General features: G+C 40.7%; 1 protein-coding gene across 1 annotated transcript in view; it reads right to left on the bottom strand.

Annotated features, from left to right (window-relative positions):
* Nucleotides 1-21,144, bottom strand: part of pdzd2 (PDZ domain containing 2) — a 34,946-nt gene extending 13,802 nt beyond the window's left edge. Inside the window, exons 1-10 of the mRNA XM_076165195.1 lie at nt 20,809-21,144; nt 13,685-13,973; nt 10,969-11,426; nt 9,043-9,550; nt 6,617-6,762; nt 5,367-5,499; nt 4,961-5,086; nt 4,203-4,302; nt 3,025-3,173; nt 1,534-1,653 (exon numbers count right to left, since the gene is read on the bottom strand). Of these exons, the coding sequence (XP_076021310.1) occupies nt 1,534-1,653; nt 3,025-3,173; nt 4,203-4,302; nt 4,961-5,086; nt 5,367-5,499; nt 6,617-6,762; nt 9,043-9,550; nt 10,969-11,426; nt 13,685-13,795 (1,851 nt within the window). The 5' untranslated portion in view covers nt 13,796-13,973; nt 20,809-21,144. The remainder of the gene's footprint in view (nt 1-1,533; nt 1,654-3,024; nt 3,174-4,202; nt 4,303-4,960; nt 5,087-5,366; nt 5,500-6,616; nt 6,763-9,042; nt 9,551-10,968; nt 11,427-13,684; nt 13,974-20,808) is intronic.
* Between the last annotated feature and the right edge of the window lie 1,063 nt (nt 21,145-22,207).

The raw sequence follows: 22,207 nt of genomic DNA on the forward strand, positions 1-22,207 counted from the left end.
AAGTGGTGTAATGGGGCAAAAAGTCACACCAGACTGCTCTCCAACATATCTGTTATCTTGGATGTTTGATGTGTGTGGTCAAGCAATGGTTATTTCATAATGGAACAACAACAGGAGGTATGGGCAGCATGCAATGCCAGGTCCAAAAACATGCATTTTTTGGGTGCGGCAGAAGCCCAAATCCCTGCCTTAATTTACCTACTTTTATGTAAACAAGCGCTATTGGCCCTAAATTCTAAAATTAAGGGAAATTTTTGTGGTAATGGGTTGGACTGGAATAAGACTAAAGGTGTAACACAAAATGAATTGAAAATTTATACTTTATGCTTCAAATAACAGTAAACCATTTTGGGGTCAGTGTGACCCCAGAGGAAAATAGGTGTTAGTGTTTGCTCTCATTCAAAAAATTCAAAAACAGCACCCTCACTAAACTTTGACATATTCCACTCCGGTTCATGTCAAATAGTCAAGATCATATCAAATATTTCAAAAAAGATTTTTTCCCATTTTTTAAACTAAAATATAGGGTATATTGTAATGAGATTTGTGTATGTAAACAAGGCATTTTGGTCCTAAATACAAAAAAAACGGAAAAATTTGTGGTGATGCATTGGACTGGAGTCAGACTAAATCCGTGACACAAAAATAATTGAAAATTTACACTTTAGATAACAGTCAAACAATTTGACCCCAGCGGGCCTTACATTACATAACATTACGATCATTTCGCAGACGCTTTTATCCAAAGCGACTTACATTACATTACCACCCTTCGCAGAGGGGGGAGCAATTGAGGGTTCGGTGCCTTGCTCAGGGGCACCTCGGCAGGGGCTCTAACCGGCGACCCTCCGGTTCCCAAGCGGAAGCACTACCCACTGAGCCACTGCCTTAGGTGTATGTAACACGGGAGGACAACAACAACTTAACAAGGGTTAAATAATTATTTCATGTCATAATTGTGATGCTGCATTTGGTGACGTTGTGCTTCTGTAGGACAACTGCTCCATAAACAGTTTGAGAGGATGAGTTGGAGTGTGTGAGAGTAACTATGACACTTCCCCTTTGTATGTGATTTCATGTAAATTGTGCTGTATTATACATAAAGGAAAATCCGATCAGAATCTTAATCAAACAATACAATTAATCATGTCTTCATTTAAATAACTCATCTAAATGACTCTACTTTTGTTCAGTGACACTGTTTGTGGTGGTTAAGAAGGAAAGAGACACAGCTCACACCAAAAAGTAAATTTTCTTCTGTGTTCATTATGATGCACCATAGATCTAGCAGTGTTTTACACATATTGACCCACAGACCCTAGGCAATATGACAGGAAACAATTAGACTGAATACAATTTGTGATTCGGGCCTCCGTTCCACGGAACAAAGTGGACCCGAGAAGACATCTTCCCCTGACCCCCTTCACCCTGAAATCATCTGTTTGAACTACATAGAAACATATCCAAACTCTTCAACCTTGTGAAGGACAGCTGATTTGTATTCATGCTGAGGTGTCACATGGGAGCACTCACCTTGCCCTGGCCTTTCATCAGCACGATACTGGAGATAATAGATGGCTGTGCGAGTCGCCATGGAGACTCCACTTGAATGGTGCTCAGGGAGCGAGCTGATTTCTTAATTATCTGATATTCCTAAAAGGGAGACGAATATAATAAGTGAGAGACAGCTTGTAAAAAAACAATGTAGTTACCGACCCTTACTCCTCCTTCTTCCCTAATGGTATATTTGTGTAATTTCCTTGTTTACTCTGAGGTAATTATCCTTTTCCTCATCTTTCTAAGCGTTGTGGGGCAGTTTAGGTCCCTGGGCCCTGTGAACCCCGATGTCATGTCAGATGCACTGTCTGTATTTATCCACCAGTTCTAATCTAATCGGCACAGTCCCCGTCTCCTTACATTGTTAACATTAGTACAGGTACAAGACAGTGTTGTCACAGCAGTTAGAGGAGAATGAGCACTGTGTTTAACACACAAACACACACACAATGTCTGTTTGCATTTACGTGCCAGATTGTTTATGTGTCACACACAAACAGAAAAACTTCCACTACCCAGTAAAGGACAGTGTAACAGCTACAGTATGTAACAGAAACACATCTGTGTTTGCAGACATCAGTTCAAATAGTGGATTCTGGTGTTTGTCACTTACAAATTCATCTTGTACAACAATATATTAATGACTTTGTGGTGTGATGTACACCCAATAACACTCACACAATATTAACAACCTGAAATTTTTTAAATCTTTTCTGAAGGGCCCCCCTTCTGTAGATAAGAATATTTCTCAAATCGGGGTTGCAGCTGTCAGACTGACACTTTTCAATGTCCAGCTCTGACCTATATTTTCTGTTTATTGAGGCTCACATATGTTGGATGTGGCAAAGGAATGAGTGTGACCGTGGTTCTTCTACCTAGCAGCGGGCAATCGCTCATTCTCCTGCTTTGTTAATAATAATAATTAGTTAAATCCCTCACAACTGGGCTTGTAACGCTAAACTTACGGCTAGCCAAGCTAACTATGTGTCGGACAAGCTGATCAGCGCAAACTGTGAAGTGGCGCCGATAAAAACAAACAATGGATAAGGGTACAAATACATGGAACAATAATGTTGTCTGGACGCTCATTCTCCAGCTGCGATATGATAAAGTATGGCCTCATTCATTTGCCTGAGGTGATACTTATAGCAATCAATCAAGAAGACCGATTTGAGAAGATCGTAAGGAAGCTGTTCACAGAGGGAGATTACATGAATCATTTACTAAAATATCCGAGAATCTGTCCTTGGAAAATCACCTTCGTTAAGCGTTGATCTGATGCTGATGTAAAAGCTCTTTGCTCTGGCAGGCTACATAAAATGATGTGGCGGGCCTTGAGTTTGACGCCTGTGATCTAGAGACAGTGTGCGGTTTCTCTTTTTTCCGCCAACAGAACCTCATTAGAACCCTGCGTTGGACATTTTCTCTTCTTTCATTTTCTTTTCCTTACTTATTGTTTCTTCTCACCTGTCGAAGTCCTGCTGTGTCGAGTTGTTGAGGTAAGGAGTGTTTACGTCGGCCAGGTGTGGGCTTTTCTGCCACTTCACAGCCAGTCACACCATTCTCAACAAACAGCTCATCATCTTCACCCACCGACTCAAGGCGACTGCTCCCACCTGATCCAGGAAACACAACACAAACTCAAAAACTCTGACAGGGAGGGTGAGAGCTGATTTCCAAACAAAAGTCAGGGGATATGCAGCTTATCACACACCAAAATACTGACTGACTGACTGTGAATTGAACTACAGGGGACGAAAACATATCTGTGTCCACCATTGTCTTGTATGCATAAGCAATCATGCCTTCCATGACGTGGTCAGAAGCAACTCAAGCCAAAGGCACACTACAAAACAAAAGCTCTTCACTCTGTATACATTCAAAGACTTTTTAAAGTTAAAGTAGTAACATAAAGTAATGTATAGCTAAGAAATACAAGAGAAACACTTACATAAAATATATAAAATAGTGCAATTTCTTTACAAGACAGCATAGGCAGTGACAAACAGAAATGTTTTAAGCCTTGACTTAAAACTGGTCATAGGACTTGTATAAGGTCATCAAGAGGTTAATCGAAAGGCTGCTTCCCTCTCCAAACGGTAGATTCGTTACTGGACTGTGTTTCAGGGAACTGCTGTGGATAACAACAGAGGAATTTGATGTCGCTCTAGGCAAGGTGAGACCTGCACACACCTGCAGACATAATCAGCTTGAATGTCAACAACTCGTCAAGTGTGAGTATGGACATGTTTCACAAGTGTGCACACTAGTCACTGATGTGAATGTGCAGCGTGTTGGCAACACAGAAAAGGCATCTGTCTGCTGAGTGCACTTCAATTTGGGGTCTCAATATAGTAGAGAGAAGGAGGAACAGCAAAGGAAGTAGTGAATGATTGATCCAAAACTAAACACACTAGTGCCATAACCAGTTCTGTGATAAAAGGCTTCAATCACAAAGGGGCAAGAGACAAAATATTAAAGTTCCCAGCAGTCCTGCACCAAGAGCCTAAATTTGTTTTGAGGTCTACTGGGGTCTTTGGTTCTCGCAGGTTCGAGCCATCTTGACATCTACTCTACATAACACATCCAATCGGTGTCAGAATGATGTATATGCAGATCCAATGCTGCGTTGTTTCAGTACCAACCTTGTGTGCGCCCACAGAGCTTCACAGGAGTGGGGCTGCGACAGGAACCTTTGGGTGTCTCTCCCTGACTTGGTTCTTCCCGTTTGTCCAGATTAGTCAGCTGCAGGACAACAACACAGTTTCATTATTACATTGCCAAAGAAACACATCCACATCATGCTTTTTCATCCACAGAACAAAACAAAAACAGAACTGGGCGTTTTCAAAATTTCCAAAATTGCATATTTCCTTTTGAATTTGAAAATTTGAGTATGAAATTTAGTTTATTATACAGAGTGACTATTTTAATGTGATTTTCTCCAGATTTCCATGTTCTTATTTTAGGCTCTATCCCCAACTTTTCAATGCTTTATTCTGCATTGGTTTATAGGCCGGGCTGTAGCAGTAGTCACATGTGAAATCTCAGACGCTGTCAGAAATTTGTCATCTTCGGTCACACAAGTTGGCCACTGGCAGATTCGTCTCATACTCGGATCTAGGAACACACTTGCCAATTTCATCACAACTGTATCTGGCACCGATCTGGTGCGGAGCAGTCTGCCGACAAAAGTATTTGCGGAACGATCTGCCGGCCGGGCCGAATTGCGGCCGGGCGGGCCGGACCAAACAGGCCCGCGGGCTGGAGGTTCCCCACCCCTGCTTTAGCTGAAGACTAAGAATTTTCAGAGAAACATTTGAACAATAGGTGTTTAGTCTTTCGACTCAAGAGCTGTGCGCAGACAAGATCACACACACACACACTAATTGTGAGAGGGTACCAGGCAGTGAGTGGAGCTGATCTGAGCTGAGGGAGGATGAGACAGGAAGGATGAGGAGCTGCAGGTGCTGAGCAGGTCTGGCAGACTGGAGGATGGGAAACGCTGGAAACCCACGTCAGACTCCTCCTGTAGGCACAAACACACACATAGGCACGCGCACGCACGCACGCACGCACGCGCACACACACACACACACACACACACACACACACACACACACACACACACACACACACACACACACACACACACACACACACACACACACACAAGTCCTTTCAGTTTTTCATGTCAGTATTGATGAATCTGTGGTTAGCTCAAGAAACAGATAAAAAGGTGTTCAAATCCTTTCTATGTGAAGTTTGCTTGTTCTCCTGTGTTCACTCTCATGTTTCCGGGTACTCACCCTGCTGGCCACCACCAGCTGAACTAGTCCACAGGCAGAGCGCAGGATGGACACGGCCTCATGGTGAGTGAGACCCACCAGAGACTGACCGTTAATCATCAGCAACTCATCTCCAGAACGTAGGCGCCCATCCCTGAAAACACACACACACACACACACACACACACACACACACACACACACACACACACACACACCCAGTGTATTTTCAACCAATCATATGCTCAGCTGATCAGCACACCTTTACAGATTCAAGCACCTTCAAGATAAATGATGTATTGTCATTCTGCACATAATCTCTGATGCAGTGTTTGAGTGTTAGTGTTTTTAGATTTCATTTCACCATGTGCTCTGCATCGGATGACCAAAATCGATCGTTATTGTCAGCTGATCAGATGTGTCTGAAATTATATTTGAACTGACTTGATACAAAGTTTAAAATGATATTTGAGGCAAAAGGCAAAAATAAAATCTCCTCCGCTTGAGGAAGATATTTCTGTTTGAAGTAACCACTAACAAAGGTCAGGGTCAAAAGAATGAACAAGTTGACATCTACCTCCCTCGGTCTGTGTTCTTGAAATGTTTTGATGATGAAAGTGTCTGGAAGGTGCTCTAGTCTTTATTAAATATCACTCGACATGGACACATAAAGTTTTAAAGTCTAAAAGTTCAAGAATTCCTGAACTAATGAAAGATTGAAAGGTTCTGCTAGAGTGGTTCCTTCTGGTTAGGGAGCAATGATGAATCATTTCTGCCATATTGAAGTTGAGTTGTCTCCATTTGTGGTAAGAGACATCTTCCAATTTTGGCCCAAAGAAAACTATGATCAGACTGTTTAGTGATACAATGGAATTTTGTGAAATTTGGAATTTCTTTGTACTCAGTAATCTATTTTGGAAATGTCAGAAATACAGAGAAATACCAGCGCGCTAGGGACCGACATTATGAGATGTTGGCTCCAGATGTTACAGTAATCTGATGAGGAGACCTTCAAAATCAAATAACCAAATGACCAAAAACTACAATTTGGAAACACAACAGTTTAAAAATCCCAACAGTATTTCTTAAGAAGTGACTTACTGTTACAATTATTATGCTGTATTATTATAATAATAATTGTATGTTACCTAATGCTGGAAAACAATAAAACTTCACGAGATCTTCGAAAGTGACATCATACGCGTTTCTTTCTTTTGAGAGATATTTTTAGTGTTTGTGTAATTATTTCTTGCCTAAAGGACTTGACTCACCTCTGAATGGCGCCCCCCTCCTCCACATGGGCAATGATGATGCCATGGGGCGAACGCTTGGAGCCCCGGCCCCCTGTGATCTGGATGCCCAGGCCCTCCTGACCCTTCACCATGTGCATCTTCCAGATGTGACTCCCCTCTCTGGGCTAGACAGACAGATACACAGAAACACATACACAAACAAAACACTACATAAACATCAACATATACACAGATCATGAAGCTAAACAAAATGTGACAGGAAATTATCATTATTCTTATTATTTTTAAATGACTTGTAGCTCTGACCATTTTGTTATATTTCAACTTCATCGAGAGTCATGACAGGCTTAAAGCAAAGGAGGAAACACTATCCTCAAAACCTGTAAAACCAATAACTAAACGAAGAAGAAATGCATGTTTTCCTCGAAAATTAGGGAAACACCATTTGTCTTGCTCATTACATAACATTATGATCATTTGGCAGACGCTTTTATCCAAAGCGACTTACATTACATTACCACCCTTTGCAGAGGGGGGAGCAATTGAGGGTTCGGTGCCTTGCTCAGGGGCACCTCGGCAGGGGCTCTAACCGGCGACCCTCTGGTTCCCAAGCGGAAGCACTACCCACTGAGCCACTGCCTCCCTCGCTCATGACGAGACTAGTTCACTTTCATTATTATTTAGTTCCAAACACAAAATAAGAGTACTGTTTTGCTCCCAATGTTGCCAACACAGTATCAGGCTGTAAGGCTGAGGCTGTATTCAGACCTGTAAAGTTGTTTGCTTTGTTCAGATTCAGGGAATAATGCTTACCAAAAAAATCCTTGGTTGGATTTACACAAAAGCTGCGCTCCTGTTTTGTGATTGCTCAGAATTGACAGAGAAGTTGACCATTTACCTGGAAAAGGTTCCTTCACTCGGACAAAATCGCAAACTCAAATGAAAATGGAGCATCAGCAGCCTGTGTGCAGAAATGCTTTGCTTGCTATTCTCTGGTTGATTTACAAGAGAATATCAACATATTCAGTGTATCAACAATCTAATCAGTTTGAGCGAACATCAAGGCAATCTCTGGAAACACTGTCTGTACGAGAAAGTGAGATCTGATGAAGGAAAACGACCACATGTTCACCTAACTATTTCTCTACCCAAGACACATCACATAAGCTAAGTTACACATTTACGATATCTATAAGCCAATAGACATTGTCATTAAACTCTTTTTCATAGCGTATACAGTACAGCAAGTGAGTTGTATCACTTTATTGGTTTCAGTGCTTTCTGCTAAACTATACACCTTGTACTTTGATTTGATATATTTGGATTATATTCCTTTATAGACTGATTTTAATCTTTTATATCTTTTTATGCATTATGTTTGTCTAAAAATGTCTAAACATGTCTATCATCATGTCACATCACATTGTGTCTCCCTTGTGTATGAAATGTATAAGTAAAGTTGCCTTGCCTAATTCAGTTTTGGCACTTACAGTTAGTGAAGTAAATATACATTCTACAAGACTTTGAGGGCATCACTACACCATGCACATGCATAAGATTTTTTTAAACGTGTTACCAAATACCGGAATAACACAACTAGTGTAATATTTTACTCTAAATCTAAATGCAGTTTTCTCATAATTCTGTATATAATTCTAACAGCATCTTGACCTAAAGGCAATTTGTTTGAGTCATTGGCATTGCTAATATCTTCCTGGTCATCATTCTAAGTGTGTGATGAAAGAGCAGAGCAGAGCAGCTCCTTTCTTATGCTAATGTTGCACCAAAGAAGCTTTGATCAGGCATCAACACACCTCACCCTCCTTCTGCTTCTCTGCCTTAGATTCAAAGATTTAACAGAATGGATGGTGTTTGATAGAAACTTTAAAAGCTTTTGTTTACATAACTACACACACACACACACACACACACACACACACACACACACACACACACACACACACACACACACACACACATAAATGTATTAATGTATATATATACATATTTATGTATACATATGTATATATGTATACATAAATATGTTTTATATTTTATCTCACTTTTATTGTGGAGCCATTCAGTGAAAGTATCTTCTGTAGATGCTTCAAAATAACAGCTACACTTGCTTCACACATGCACGCACACACACGCATCTGATTGACTGATGATATACATAAAATAATCTGTTTAGCATAAACATTCTGTGAAGAAATCTGCTGGTTAATGTGTTTGAGTTAAATGTGAGAGCGACTGTATCCTATGTGAACTTTTTCCATATGGTCATTTTAAATGCTGCTGCAATAACTTTCTGAAATGTAATAATATAAACTTGAAAATATAACCAGAGTCTAAAAAAGCATGTAGGTGTACCGTAAAGCCTTATTTCAAATCAAATCTACACTTTTATATATGGGGTGTTGTAGTGTGTATGTTAGTCTGACCTGGCTGGAGGATGCTTCACTACTAAATGAATCCATTGTGCATTCTGACAAGTGGCTGTGGTGGCTGGCAGAGCCTCCATTGCGTGGGACCTGGGGGACAGATGTCCTGTAAAGACAGGTGTCTGCTTCCAGCCTTTGCTCTGTGGGTGTTCCTGTGGAAAGTATGCAGCCTGAGGGATGATCAGGAGGAATGACTTGTGGATCAGTGGGGATGCACAAGCTGTGTTGAGGACTCGGAAGTTCACAGTCACTGCTGTCTTTACTGTCCTTGTCTCGATGGATGGAGGAACGAGAAATGACGCCAAACTTGCGTGTCCGTTTGCCATTTGCCAAGCTGTGGGGGGGCTCTGAGGTCACACTCCCATGGTGCTGATCTTGTAAGCTGTCCATCAAAGGGAAACTGGCATCACCATTGAAGGCACCTGGAGGAGGGGGAGCCTTTCGCTTGACTCGCCGCAGCATTATCAGGTAGACGCAGCCACCATTCCAGCACTGGTCAGCCAAGAAACTGTAATAATAATAATAATAGAATGTATTCATGTTTTTGTTGTCAAATGTTCAAAAGATAAGGGGACATTTTTGTATGGCTCTGCTTATCGTCCGTTTTAATTAATTCCAGATCACTGCCATTGTACACAAAGATTCACAAATTCATGTCCATACCGCCAACATATCCAAACATACTACTAATACTTATACTACAATCAACAACAGCAATAATAATAATCTTAATAATCATCATAAACATAATTTAATCTCGTTGAGGTGGATTTTGTGAGAGTTAATGAAGCAGTTTAATCACAGGAAGAGAATAGCAATCCTATACTGGGACAAAAGCAACAATGCAATGCAATAAATACTGCAAGAGGAAATGGGTGACAAAGGCTTGATGGCAATGGCAAGACTTGTTTTCCAAATTAAATTTTGTTTTTGTGACCAAGACATGAGGGATAGTGGTTGTTGAGACACTATTTGCCTTTACCTGTCATCTTGTGTATGAGTACAGAGATACTTTCAGAGACAATTATTCGAATGTTTGATTGTTATGAACATGAAAAGCTGGTCTAATGATGGGCCACTGATATTAGCAAGACCAACATGTTTTTAAGGTTTGGAGGCACCCTGCCTGCTCAGCAGACTGTTATCCCCCATACATGAAGGGGTTAAGCCATGCTTAGTGCTGATTATAACAGCATTTGCAGATACGTTGCTACAGCAGGACCCGGGTAATGGGGGTGGGGGAGAAGGGGTTAACACATTTGTAACAGCCATAAGCACATAATCATTGTGCCATTTTAAAGAATTATTCACTTTTTCTGGAGAATGTATTGTCAATATGTATCAATAAATGCAGCAGATTGTGATCAGTATAATCTCTCTGTTTATCTGCTTGACAACAGCTAATCTTCTTACAAGCCTTACAAAGGACAGGATGTCGCCTTTCCATTCCCTGTGTCCTGTGTTCCAACAAAATAAACCTGTCCGTGACAAACGTCTCCAGTGGAGGAAAAGCTTATCCTGTCTGAAGAGAGGGGACGATGCTTCTCTACACTAATGATAGAAAAAAACTTTTTATCATACTATCATTCATATTTATTTTCTAAAATGACTCGGACTGTTGAAGTGGTTAAGGGGTTTTAAGAATGTTCCAATATTTTCTGCTCTGAGGACATGAGACAGCAAAATGATCCTACACACATGAACAAAACAAAAATGGAAAAGTATTGAAATTAAAAGCTGGTTGGAGTGATCTGAAGAAAAGCATATCACAAAATGCACCGGTGAAATGAAATACATTTCTTTCTGTGATTACCAGCCAGTATGAAAAATAGGTCTGTGCTTTGAAACCTTCTCAGAAACGTGTCTATTTTCTAACTCCAAAACTGGTGTTACAACTGTTCTTTTGTTTACATGAGTGTTTCCTACCTGGCTCCACTGACATCAACTCCCACCATCAACTGTCCATTCAGGGACAGCAGCTCATCTCTGAGTTTGATCCTCCCACAGCGAGCTGCTGGACTCAGCTTCTTCACCTCCGTTACCCAGATGCAGCCCACATCTATGATGGGGCCCTGGTCTCTTCTTCTCCTTGGGCCCCCCTTCTTCCTACCTTCAGGGTCCCCAAAAATAGGGATATTCCCGAAGCTGAGACCGAATTCAGTGGCGTCCCCCTCTGCCTTACTGAGGGAAAGAGCATGGAGCTCGATGTCCAACCCCTCTCTGGAGGAAGAGGAGCCACTGGGTGATGGAGCACTATCCGTCTCCAGGAAGTTGAACTTGATGTACTCCACCAGTTTATTGATAGCTGCCAGACACGGGGCCATGTTCGCCACGTGAACCCTGCTGCACACGCTGTCGCCTTCACCATTCTGGTACAAGTCATGCTGCATGAGGAAGAAGAAACTTTCTCTCATAAAACAAATCATCAGAGTCATTTCCAAAGACACTCATTTGTAAAACATTCTGTTAAATGTATTCTTTCTGTGAATTCCTTGTCTATAAGCCCAAACTGCGTTTTCACCGTATTTGAACATTTCCAAAGAACATTTTTTGTATCTTCTCCCAAACCTTTGGATCAACTGTCACCAAACTTTACATTTAGAAAATGATTTATCTTGTTTTTTTCTTTGCTATATTTGTCTTCAAATAACTTCTAATCCTTCAGTTTCTTTTAGGGCTGGGCAAGTTAAAGCGTAATTATTGCGTTAACGCAGTAATTAAGTAACATCGACAATTAACGCAAGTTTTTTTTCAATTTATTATTATTTTGAAAGTCTGTTGCTCACTAGCTACAAACTGCAGGACGATTGGTATTGTGGAAGATGTTGGTCTGAGGAACGTTCTTAGGAATGTATGACGGCATGTATGAGCCTCCCTAAAGATGCACCTTCACAAGAAATACGTGAGTTGTATGAAAAGGAGAGGACTACAAACGCGGCGGCCTTCTACCGTGCACCAACTGTTGCTCTCACTGGAGACTACTGGACATTAGTGATGGGTCGTTCCGGCTCTAAGAGCAGGCTTTGAAGTGAACGACGGTAGCCGGCTCCCAATCAGGAGCCTTTCACTCCTTTTTTTTCCGTTCACTTTTTCATACAATCAGATGGTCGGATGGCCGGTGCCAGCGCACGGGGTTATCATTTTTAATGGTCGCCCAGCCCTAATTTCTTTTAAAATAAAATGTTTTTTACGTAAGTAAATGTAAAATTAGTACTTTTCTATTATATTACAGAAATGAAACCGAAAATAACTAAATGTAATTATGCTTACCAAATTTTGTAATGTAAATGTTTCTAAATCTGTAAATCTTTAAAATTAATAAAAATGAAGTAATATTTTCTTTGTACCCTTTAGGGAGCATGTACGCTTAAGTCAGCAAAACTTAAGTTGAATACACAGACTACACTTATGTCCTAAAGAATAATAAGTGTGGCACTGTAAATGTGATTGTGAGATATGCAAGTATCCACTTACACCAAAACACCAAAACCTATTTTCTACTGTGGGTGCTGTATTACTGTTTGGAGTACAAATTGGGCTTGTATCCAACCCAAAAAAGGAAAAAATACAATAAAGTCAAATTAAACAAACATCAATCTCACATTTCAAGCCTGGTGACTAAGGGCCTTATTCAGAGTTCAGATATGTGTGTTAAGTGGGATATGATACCACAATTGCACTCTTCCATATTCAGACTTCAGATGTACCGTAGGACTTATGCACTTCTTATGTGATTTATGCAAACCGGGGGCGTTTCTCCTCAAAGACGAGTGTCAGCTATCCTCGATTCAGACTTGGACTATTCTGCCTGGTCTTCAGACGGGAGCTGCAAGTCCTGCACAACAGTCCGATATACAGCAGGAAACACTTTAAATTTGACAGAAATCCATGACCACAAGTCAAATCACTTGCGTGATTTGTGCCCTGTGATCTCGCCTGCACTTTTATAAGGGCAATGCTGAAGCAGAAAGTCAGAGAAGCACTTCCTAAATGAGTGCGATTCACTGCACACATGCAGTATATCAGTGAGACCACCAGCAGACACTGAAAATGTTACTCTGTTCTTTCTAGTTAGGGTGAAACATGGACTATGTGTTCCTGCGTTTATTGATTGCTCTGTGTTTTTCATATCAAACTTTTAAGGTGATTTTAATGTTTATTCAATTGTTCGGAAGGCGTCTTTATAACTCCAACAACATTTTAACAGCTATTACACATCAAGCTGTTCCTATCGTACAGGTTATGGAAAGATTACAGGCAGGTGCGTGTTTACAACAGGCGACATTTAAAAAATCTCTTTCCCAGAAAGCAGAACAGCCTACGATCCTGGCAACCTAGATGGGACGCAGCTGACTTTAATCATTTGAATGTGCCACACGGAAATGGAGTAAAGCACCCGTGCATCTCAACTCTGAATACAAATGAGTTTCGCCACAGATCTTTTCACTCCCCACTTAAGTCACCCACTCTGAAACGGGCCCTAGAGCAGCAACCATTGTGGCAACAGAAACAAAGATCCGTTCATAGCAACCCTGAAAATGTTTTTGGTAAAAAACAACAACAATGGATGAGACAGAAAGTGAAAGTTTAAGGTTTTAAGGGTTCTGAGACATTGGCAGAGGAAGAGGTGGTGATAACTTACCTGGTGCTCATGGTTCTCCTCATGGTCTGGGTCTGATCCTGTGCTCTGACCCTCGAGCCAGTCCTCCAGCAGCGGTAGGAGGCTGAGGGCATTGTTCTGAGTGATGGGCATCCTGGCATCCTGGGCCAGCGGGAGGTCACTTACCAAAAGCCAGCCTAGTCCCAGCAGTCAGAACCAGTACAGACACAGGACGAACCTAAATCCATCTGTGTGTGTGATGTGGTTTCCACCGATGAAAGTACACAAAAGGTGTTGCATCAGCACCAGGATCTGCAGTATGAAGCGTCACCTAAACAGGAAACAGTGAGTCACACTGATCACCATCACAACTCTACACTTTATATTCCATCATTCAGGAAACATGACATTTGCTGTGCTTTTTACACTGTCATGTTTACACTACTTATTGTGGCTTTATGAGATATTATTTTTCCTACCTTGCTAACACAATAACCTTGTGAAATTCAGTATCCTACAGTATAATATGAACTCTATCTGGCTCTGTAAAATAATACATTTCACACTAAAAGATATGAAAATGCATTTATTGTGCTCAGAGTGTCTTCAACAAACCCATCAGCTGTCATCTGCTGTCAGACCTTTGTCTTTTAGCACATGAGAAACAGATTTGTCACGAACAGGGAATGTATGATCATTGTGTATGATCTGTTTCATGTGAAATGACAGCTTAATAAAAAATTCAGTTATCTACTACTGTGAGTCTTTAGTCATTCCTGTCAATGCTTCTCTCATTACCAAACATATTGGATCAATAAAATGTTTTCCTGCAGTCTAGGGGCCAATCACCTGCTAAATGTTGATATTTGTGAATATGTGGCTATGTCATTTCTTGAGAAACATATTCTGAAGACAACAGCTTTACAGGTAATGAATCCCCACTTCTGTCCTGGACATGTTTGAAATACTAGGTGCACTAAATAAGTGTCCAATGTGATGTCAATTTGTAGTTAATGGTCTAAAACAAAGAAAAGAAACCATATGGAGCTCTAAGAGCCCTTTTTTGGAAAGAAGGGTTCCAAAGTGAAGTGAAGGATTTTGGTTGACCTTCATGTGCTGGCTGCAGTGCTCAGCACAGCCACATGTGCTGCACATATAGACAAAGAGCAGACCACACTTTAATTACTATGCAGAAGTTGGGCTTCAAATAAACTGCTAGGCTTTGCGGTGCCATCTGTCTCCGCTATTTCTGTGCTGCGAGTACATAAGTCCGGGTCTGCTCCGAACATACAGGGCCGGGCCTGCTACGACTCAACCGCGTCCTGGAATCATGGCGGTGTCGGGTTACGAGGAAGGAGTGTAGGTGAGGCAGAAAAAGAATTTGAAGCTTAGGCTAAACTTAAATACAGTTGGAGGCATGAGAGAATTCAGTCTGTGATTACCTCGATCTGCACCGACATGACAAAACAAACCGACTGCGCTGTTCATTGGTTTTCACGTTTGTCAGAGGATAATGAGAGAAATACTGTACGTAACTTCTTTGACACATGCAGTCTAGTCAGGAAAAGTTCCTCGGACTGCCCGGGTCAGTGGGATGCAAGAATGCACTCGTGAAGAAGAATGCAGGAAAAGTTGGTGCAGCATTTGTACTCCTCAGACTATGGTCACCTTCACGGATAGACTCATGTGAGAATATGGGCCAGTATGTTTAAGGAAAAGTGAGTGAGGGCAACAACCACAAATTTGTACTGCTACATACAAAACACTGTATCAAATCAAAAGGTAAACTATCAGAAATGTCCTCATTTACCACCAAATAACAGCAAAGCCGGTAAGGTTAATTTCCTCAACCTGTAGCTGACTCTGAATTTCAGGTTAAAAGCAACACTATTGATTCCATAAACTGACATTGTTTTTAGTTAGTTGTAGTATTCTTGAGATATTTTACAATCACTGACCTGGCCTTTCAATTCATTGTCCCAATCACTGCAACTGCAACAACAACTAAAAAAGGATGTATGAGGGTGTGTCCCCTTTTCCCCATGTGAGATGACACAACGAGGAAATCAACACATGGTAAAAACTTCTCCGGTCATTCACACAGTTCATTAAATTGCTTGGGATTATAAAACCACAATTTTAAATAAACACACATTGATAAGTTGTACCACTGCAACAGTTTTAAACATAAGGCAGAGCCACACTCTTTTACAATCATGATTTACCATGAAATAGTTTGCAGGTATGAAGAACATTCCACTAGGTCGTCTTGCTCTGTTCTAGTATATTGTATATGTGTGGAAGGGGCTTATGAGAGTTACTGTACTAACTGCATGCAAAAACAAAACACCTCATTTCTACATGTGTCAGAAGCTAAACTACACCACATTGTGTGCAGCGTGAGCACCCAAAGGCTCCCTGCATGTTCTCTACATCAGCTGGTGACATGAGTAGTGTCACTAAATGGAAATACTACAGCAAACACCAAAACAAAGTTATATATCCCACAGGTGCTTAATCGGAGCTGAAGCTCTCTTCTATTTATGATGAATTTCCTCATGTTTTAGTGTCATCATTGAATAAAAAGCTAATGAATAACAGCAGCATCATTGTGACAGGTCTAGTCATGACCTAAATCCATCTAAAAGGGTCTATAAGTGTTCATCATCCGCCCCACCCCCGCACACATAATCTCATTGGTCAAGTGTGACTAAATAAATAAATTGCAGAGGATCTGTTGTACACACTCCTATTAAAACACATCTATTCTTGTAGACAATGCTAAAATGAAAACTCCATGTTTAGATTTGTGTTACATCCTGGGAGGAAACAGCCATTTCTTGTTCCTGACAGATGAGTTCCCAGCTTTGAAAACATGTGAAGAAGGCATTCTAACCAATGAATGACTTAAAATGCAGAAGAAGTAGCAACATGCTGAGTGTGGGGTAAATGCTCAGTAGTGCGGCGGTAAAGGAATATTTATCAACATAGAATAAATAATAACATGTCAGACATTCAGACTTTTATTTAGAAAAGTCACTCTTGACTCACCTCAAGCTCACCTTTCTTACACTTAAAACGCCGCGTATGCCGCGTATGCCACGGCCGAGTGTGGCAGCGTCGGCACTGGCAAGTGCGCGATACTGTGGGTGATCAGTCGATCACAATCGACATATTGGGCACCCCTGATCTAGAGAAAGTAGAGGAGCCTGGGGATGAACATCACAATTTGGCCTCAGGGTGGTGCTAGGGGAAGGGTCAGGAGGTCACCAAATCATCAGGACAATCAATATCCACAGGAATTATCATGACTCCATCAGTTCCATCAGTTGTTAAGACCAGCATTAATCAAAGTTATGCCTGATGGTGGTGCTCAGAGGTCACCATCATCATCCTCTGAGGCCCATACACATTCAGAGCCAATTCAGAAGCAACAGACCAAGCAAACAGTTAACCACAGCAAACAATCAAATATCACAAACGACCAAATGACATATTAGTCTCACATCGTTGATTCAAGGTGGTATGTTCTAATTTTCTGACGCATCAAGAAGCCACATGCTAAGCTCACAGACAAGTAGCCCATCAGGCCTGATGCTTCAGGTCCACACGAAAGCTTTACCTTACATTTCAGGCAAACAGGATTTATCCAAAGCTGACCTACATGTGCCAGCCCACCCCTCCCCCAACACAAAGCTCTTCTTCCAGAGGCCATATGGACAAAGATTAGTAAAGACCCATTCCAGGGCATCCTGATGTCCCGCGGATACAGGATATATGCAGAAAATACACTGTAGACTCAATATTCAAATTTTCGGTGCTCATTGAAGTCCATCCATCTGTACATACATACATACATACATACATACATACATACATACATACATACACACATCATCCAGCCACTGAACATCCACCTGTTCATCTATTTGTTCACATTTCTCTACATTTTGTCAATATTTAAAAAAAAAAAAACTATGTGCATTGGTGTGTATAGTATTTTATTGTACACTGTGATTTCCAAAAAGACATCATTGAAATCATCCTACTGTGAAACATTCATATATTGTCTATATTTGATAGTAAAAAATGATTCCAGAGAGTTTTTTGAGTAGGAGGCACTATGGAGACATTATATTTTTCACAGAGCACTCAATTAAGGTATTCCGATCACAATGTAATGAGGCTACTTTCAAAAAGTTTCATTCCACACCAAGATGTTGTTCTTTCTCTATGGGAAGTGAGTACAAATCTGCACAAACTTTGGTTGCAATACACTAATTATTTTGTTAGCTGCAGCACTTTCATAGAATGAGCCACGCCCACCAACTTCTGCAGTAAGAAGTGACCTATCAGTAAAGAATATCAATAAACAGAGACCAGACATTCGAAATTAAAACGTTTGTGACAATTGAGCTCAAGGTGTAAGAGAGTTGCAAAATGTTGTGGTAGTTACCGCTGTAACGGACAGACAGCCAGCAATTACAATACAACTGCTCAGCTGGTGTAAGAAATGAGCAAAATGACTCGAGTGAGTTTGCTCAAAAGTACTACTAGTACTTTTCAAGCTTTAACGCAGGCACTAAGTGGTTTACTTTTTGTGGGATGCTTGTGAAGAAATGTGGTTGCTTACAACAACTTTACAGATAGAATTCAATTATTTATAACGCCTCAAAGTAAAGACACAGCTGTACTGTATGTGCAACAGCCTGACTGACCAAAATGTGTTAACTACGGTACATGCAAGTACAGGGGAGGCGATATATGGGGGGTGAGGATTACAGATAGTGTGTGAGGCCAGCAGTGGGCTGCTGTCAGCAGTGCATGTTCAGCTTGTTTGTTCTGACACACACACACACACACACACACACACACACACAATCTTGTCTATACTGCATTAATTAAGGCAACATGGGAATAAGATGTATATGTGGGCAGAATTATCTTACTTTGAGTGCACCAACGCCATGCTAATTTCAATCTGATTATGGTGCTCCACCAAACCACAAACAGCCAGGATATTATACTTAGACACCAAATTTGTGTGTGTGTGTTGATTTCCAAACTTCCCAGTTGTTACAGTCATAAACTCATTAATGAGGTGGAGTCGTGCAGCGCAAACATGTTCAGCTGGAGCAGACTTGTCTCGGCCTCTGCTGAATTTTTGTAGAATGATACACACTGTATCATGGTCATGCACACACATGTTTAAGACATCAGCCTGACATCTTCTGTCATACTAGTTTCTTTTTATATTTCACACACTAAAAATTTAATAAATTCAGGAATAACACAGTCCATTGGTAGCTAACTTACTCAGTCATACCACATCCATCTGTGAAGAAATATTCCGAACATTTTGCTCCCAACTGTAAGTCTGAAGAAATTCTGAGAATACTCTGCATCTGCAAGGAGTTCTCCTGAGTTTGGTTTTGCTGAAGTTTGTGTGGGAGTGGACACAGCAACTGGGTTTCCATCCAAGTGATTTTGGTAATAAATGTTTTTGGGTATCAAAATATTTCTGATAGATGATGGAAAATATGGGAATTATTGGTCAAAATAATGTCAACAAAAAGGTTTTTTCCGCTTCACATAAATTCGATAACTTTGTGCTTTTTTCACATATTTTCACTATGTTGTTTGAAAAAAGTACTAAGAGTGGGGATGGAAACTGGGCAAATGATAAAGAAGTGTGAAAAACCATTCCTGCAAGGACACACACACACTAATTGTCCTCTGGAAGGGACATTTGATTGGTTTCCTTAAGTCTGCTGACAGCTCAGAGTCAACTTCAGCTTTTGGTCATGGACGAGTTGGAGGACATACATCAAAAACTTACTCCCAAATACTCACATACAATAAAACCTGTTCGCACTATTAAAAACAGCTCATTACCCAGAAATTTTATGAATGAAATCCAAACTCAATCACATTTACATGTAGGCACTGAGCAACTGTAATGTTAAAAAAAACCCATTCATTTAATCTGAGTTGAATAGAAACTTAGAAACTTGATAGATCATATATGAGAATATATGAAATTTATTTGAATGCACCATTTCTTCATTTGTTTTTTGTATAATTTCATTTAGTTACTTACTTGCATCAAATTGAATGAAGAGACATAAATGTCTGCACTAAAATTGCATCAGCATACTTCTCTATAGCTCTGAGGCATGGGTGACCTACAGAAGTTACATCTTAATGGCTAAAATGTTCCGTCTAAGCTGCCTGCAGTGAATCCATGAAAACTAGTGCTTTGATCATGGAGCTGACAACAGCCGCAAGAGAACAGAGGCAATGATCAACCAACAAATGTGCTGGATCAGCAATTTTAGTAGTATACCACATGACTGACCAGGGTTTATTAAACTGAATAGAACCAGTGACACCATGGCCACAGATTGGCAGGTGGAAAGAACAGCCCAAAGCATTGCTTAAAAAGTGTCAAATCAACCAAGAAGCTACATCTCGATCACAGTTTATGGTGTATAGAAACTGAAGCAAGAGAAGAGAAAGCACAAGTGGCTCAATCATGTCTGAACCCTTATGTCAAACAAGCTACAGAGTCTGTGGATCAGGCATTTTGGCCTATTCAGTCAGACACCAACAATAATCATCATAATTGGATTGTCTGTCAATATCGGACATGAGGAAGTAAATGTACTTGAGTCCATCATTCCTGTGACTTCACCAACATGACATTCAGACTGATCATGGCATTTAATTGACATTAAAAATAATCGATTAGAATCCATTTTGAATCAAGATTTAATGTGCATATAAACATAGCGAGAGGGCTTCTGCCTTTGGTAGCCGAATAGTGAGCAGCGGCCCTGCTGGTAGAAGCAACGCAGCTGTTTATTCTGCTTTTGTACGTGGTAATTGTTAACACTCCATCATGCACTAAATACAAACACACACAGGAACACAAACTTTTCAGAAGAAGATTTAAACTTGTTGTGTTGTGATCATAATTATGATTCATCTGACCGCAATTTCTGCTGTCTGCCAGCGCAAATAGCCTCCATCTCTCTCTCTCTCACGCGCACGCACACACACACACACACACACACACACACACACACACACACACACACACACACACACACACTCATCATGAGTTTATAATTCGGTGTTACAGCAGAATGACTTTGAAACTTTACCTTCGGGGTGCAGATAAATTCGGAATGTGGAAAGGTTTCGCATGCAGATGAGATCAGGCCGATAATCCGCGTTTTCTCACTGCGTTATCTAGTCCAACAAAAAGCACACATACGTAATTCCACCGGGTGAAAATGGGAAAGCCGTGGAATATGTGAGGGAATAAGTGCTGAAGCTGTGGATGAGCTCAGGCATGAGAAAACAAAAAGTAACTCCAGAATCCAAACTTCATAGAGCAGATTAGAATCCAGGGGAGACAGAAATCTGATCCGCGTTGTGAGGAAAACGCTCACAGAGTTTATGTCAGTGCGCTGCTGCTCTCACGATCAATCACAAGCCATACACAGATGATTACAGTGAGATGAGCGGAGCTTCAGACTGCCGTCTGCTCCCTGCTCCCCGCGGAGGAGGAGCCTGACCTCCTCACTGCTGACTGGGCTTTTCAGCCCACAACTTTGCCTCACAGCCTCCCACTACTCCCTTCATGCTAGTCAACTTCTGATTTATTCACCTTTATTTCAATAATAATAATAATAATAATAATGGCTAGCACCTAGCATACATACGTAGATAAAACGAGATCTGGTAACTAAGAGGGCCACAGCATATGACTGACATCCTTTTCTTCCTGTGTGCCATGTGCTTAGTACTCAGGTGCGTGATTGTGAGAGCTTAAGTTACATGGGAGCATTAAATCAACACGGAAACCATGCAACTTTATGTTTTATTTAGTTTGACCTGTGTTTGTGAGGGAATCTGTAGGATTCATCTCCTCCAGCAGTACATGTTGGTAACAGTAAAATTGTTATCAGTTTGTTCCCAATCCTCCAAACTCCCATTCATTTCCACACTTGTTGTCCCTTTGCCATATTACCACAATGAAGCTGTTTATTTCATTTATGTTATTGATCCAACAACACAGATAAATATATACTTGAGTGTACGCAGGACCTGCCATAGCAAATTGTTGTGGAAATGTACAGAGCATTTTTTTTCTTTATGCTTTACCCGCGTTTGAATACAATTAATCATTTAAGCAAAATCCAATTAATTAATTTCATTTCAATCTGACTGCAACTCTTCCATCCTGTATATATTGCTCTATAGTTACTTCCATATATGAGACACTTATTGTTTGAGGTTATTTATAACAGGTTGCATGTGTTGTATATATATGTGTGTGATACTTCAACGTAGTGATGGGTCGTTCGTCTCTAAGAGCCGGCTCTTTGAGGTGAACGTCGGGAAACAAGAGCCAAAATGCCCACCACTACTTCAACGGGGACATATGTATATACATATATACTAAAAAGACAATAATAATATAATAATCTGTTCTCTTTCTGCTCATAAATACAGAGGTGTGTATAGTGTGTATATTGTTTTCTTGTGTGTATAGTG

Source organism: Genypterus blacodes, unplaced genomic scaffold (genome assembly GCF_046128005.1).
Source record: "Genypterus blacodes isolate CSIRO-AG114 ecotype Tasmania unplaced genomic scaffold, CSIRO-AGI_Gbla_v1 ptg000141l_1, whole genome shotgun sequence".
In the NCBI taxonomy this organism is placed as follows: Eukaryota; Metazoa; Chordata; class Actinopteri; order Ophidiiformes; family Ophidiidae; genus Genypterus; species Genypterus blacodes.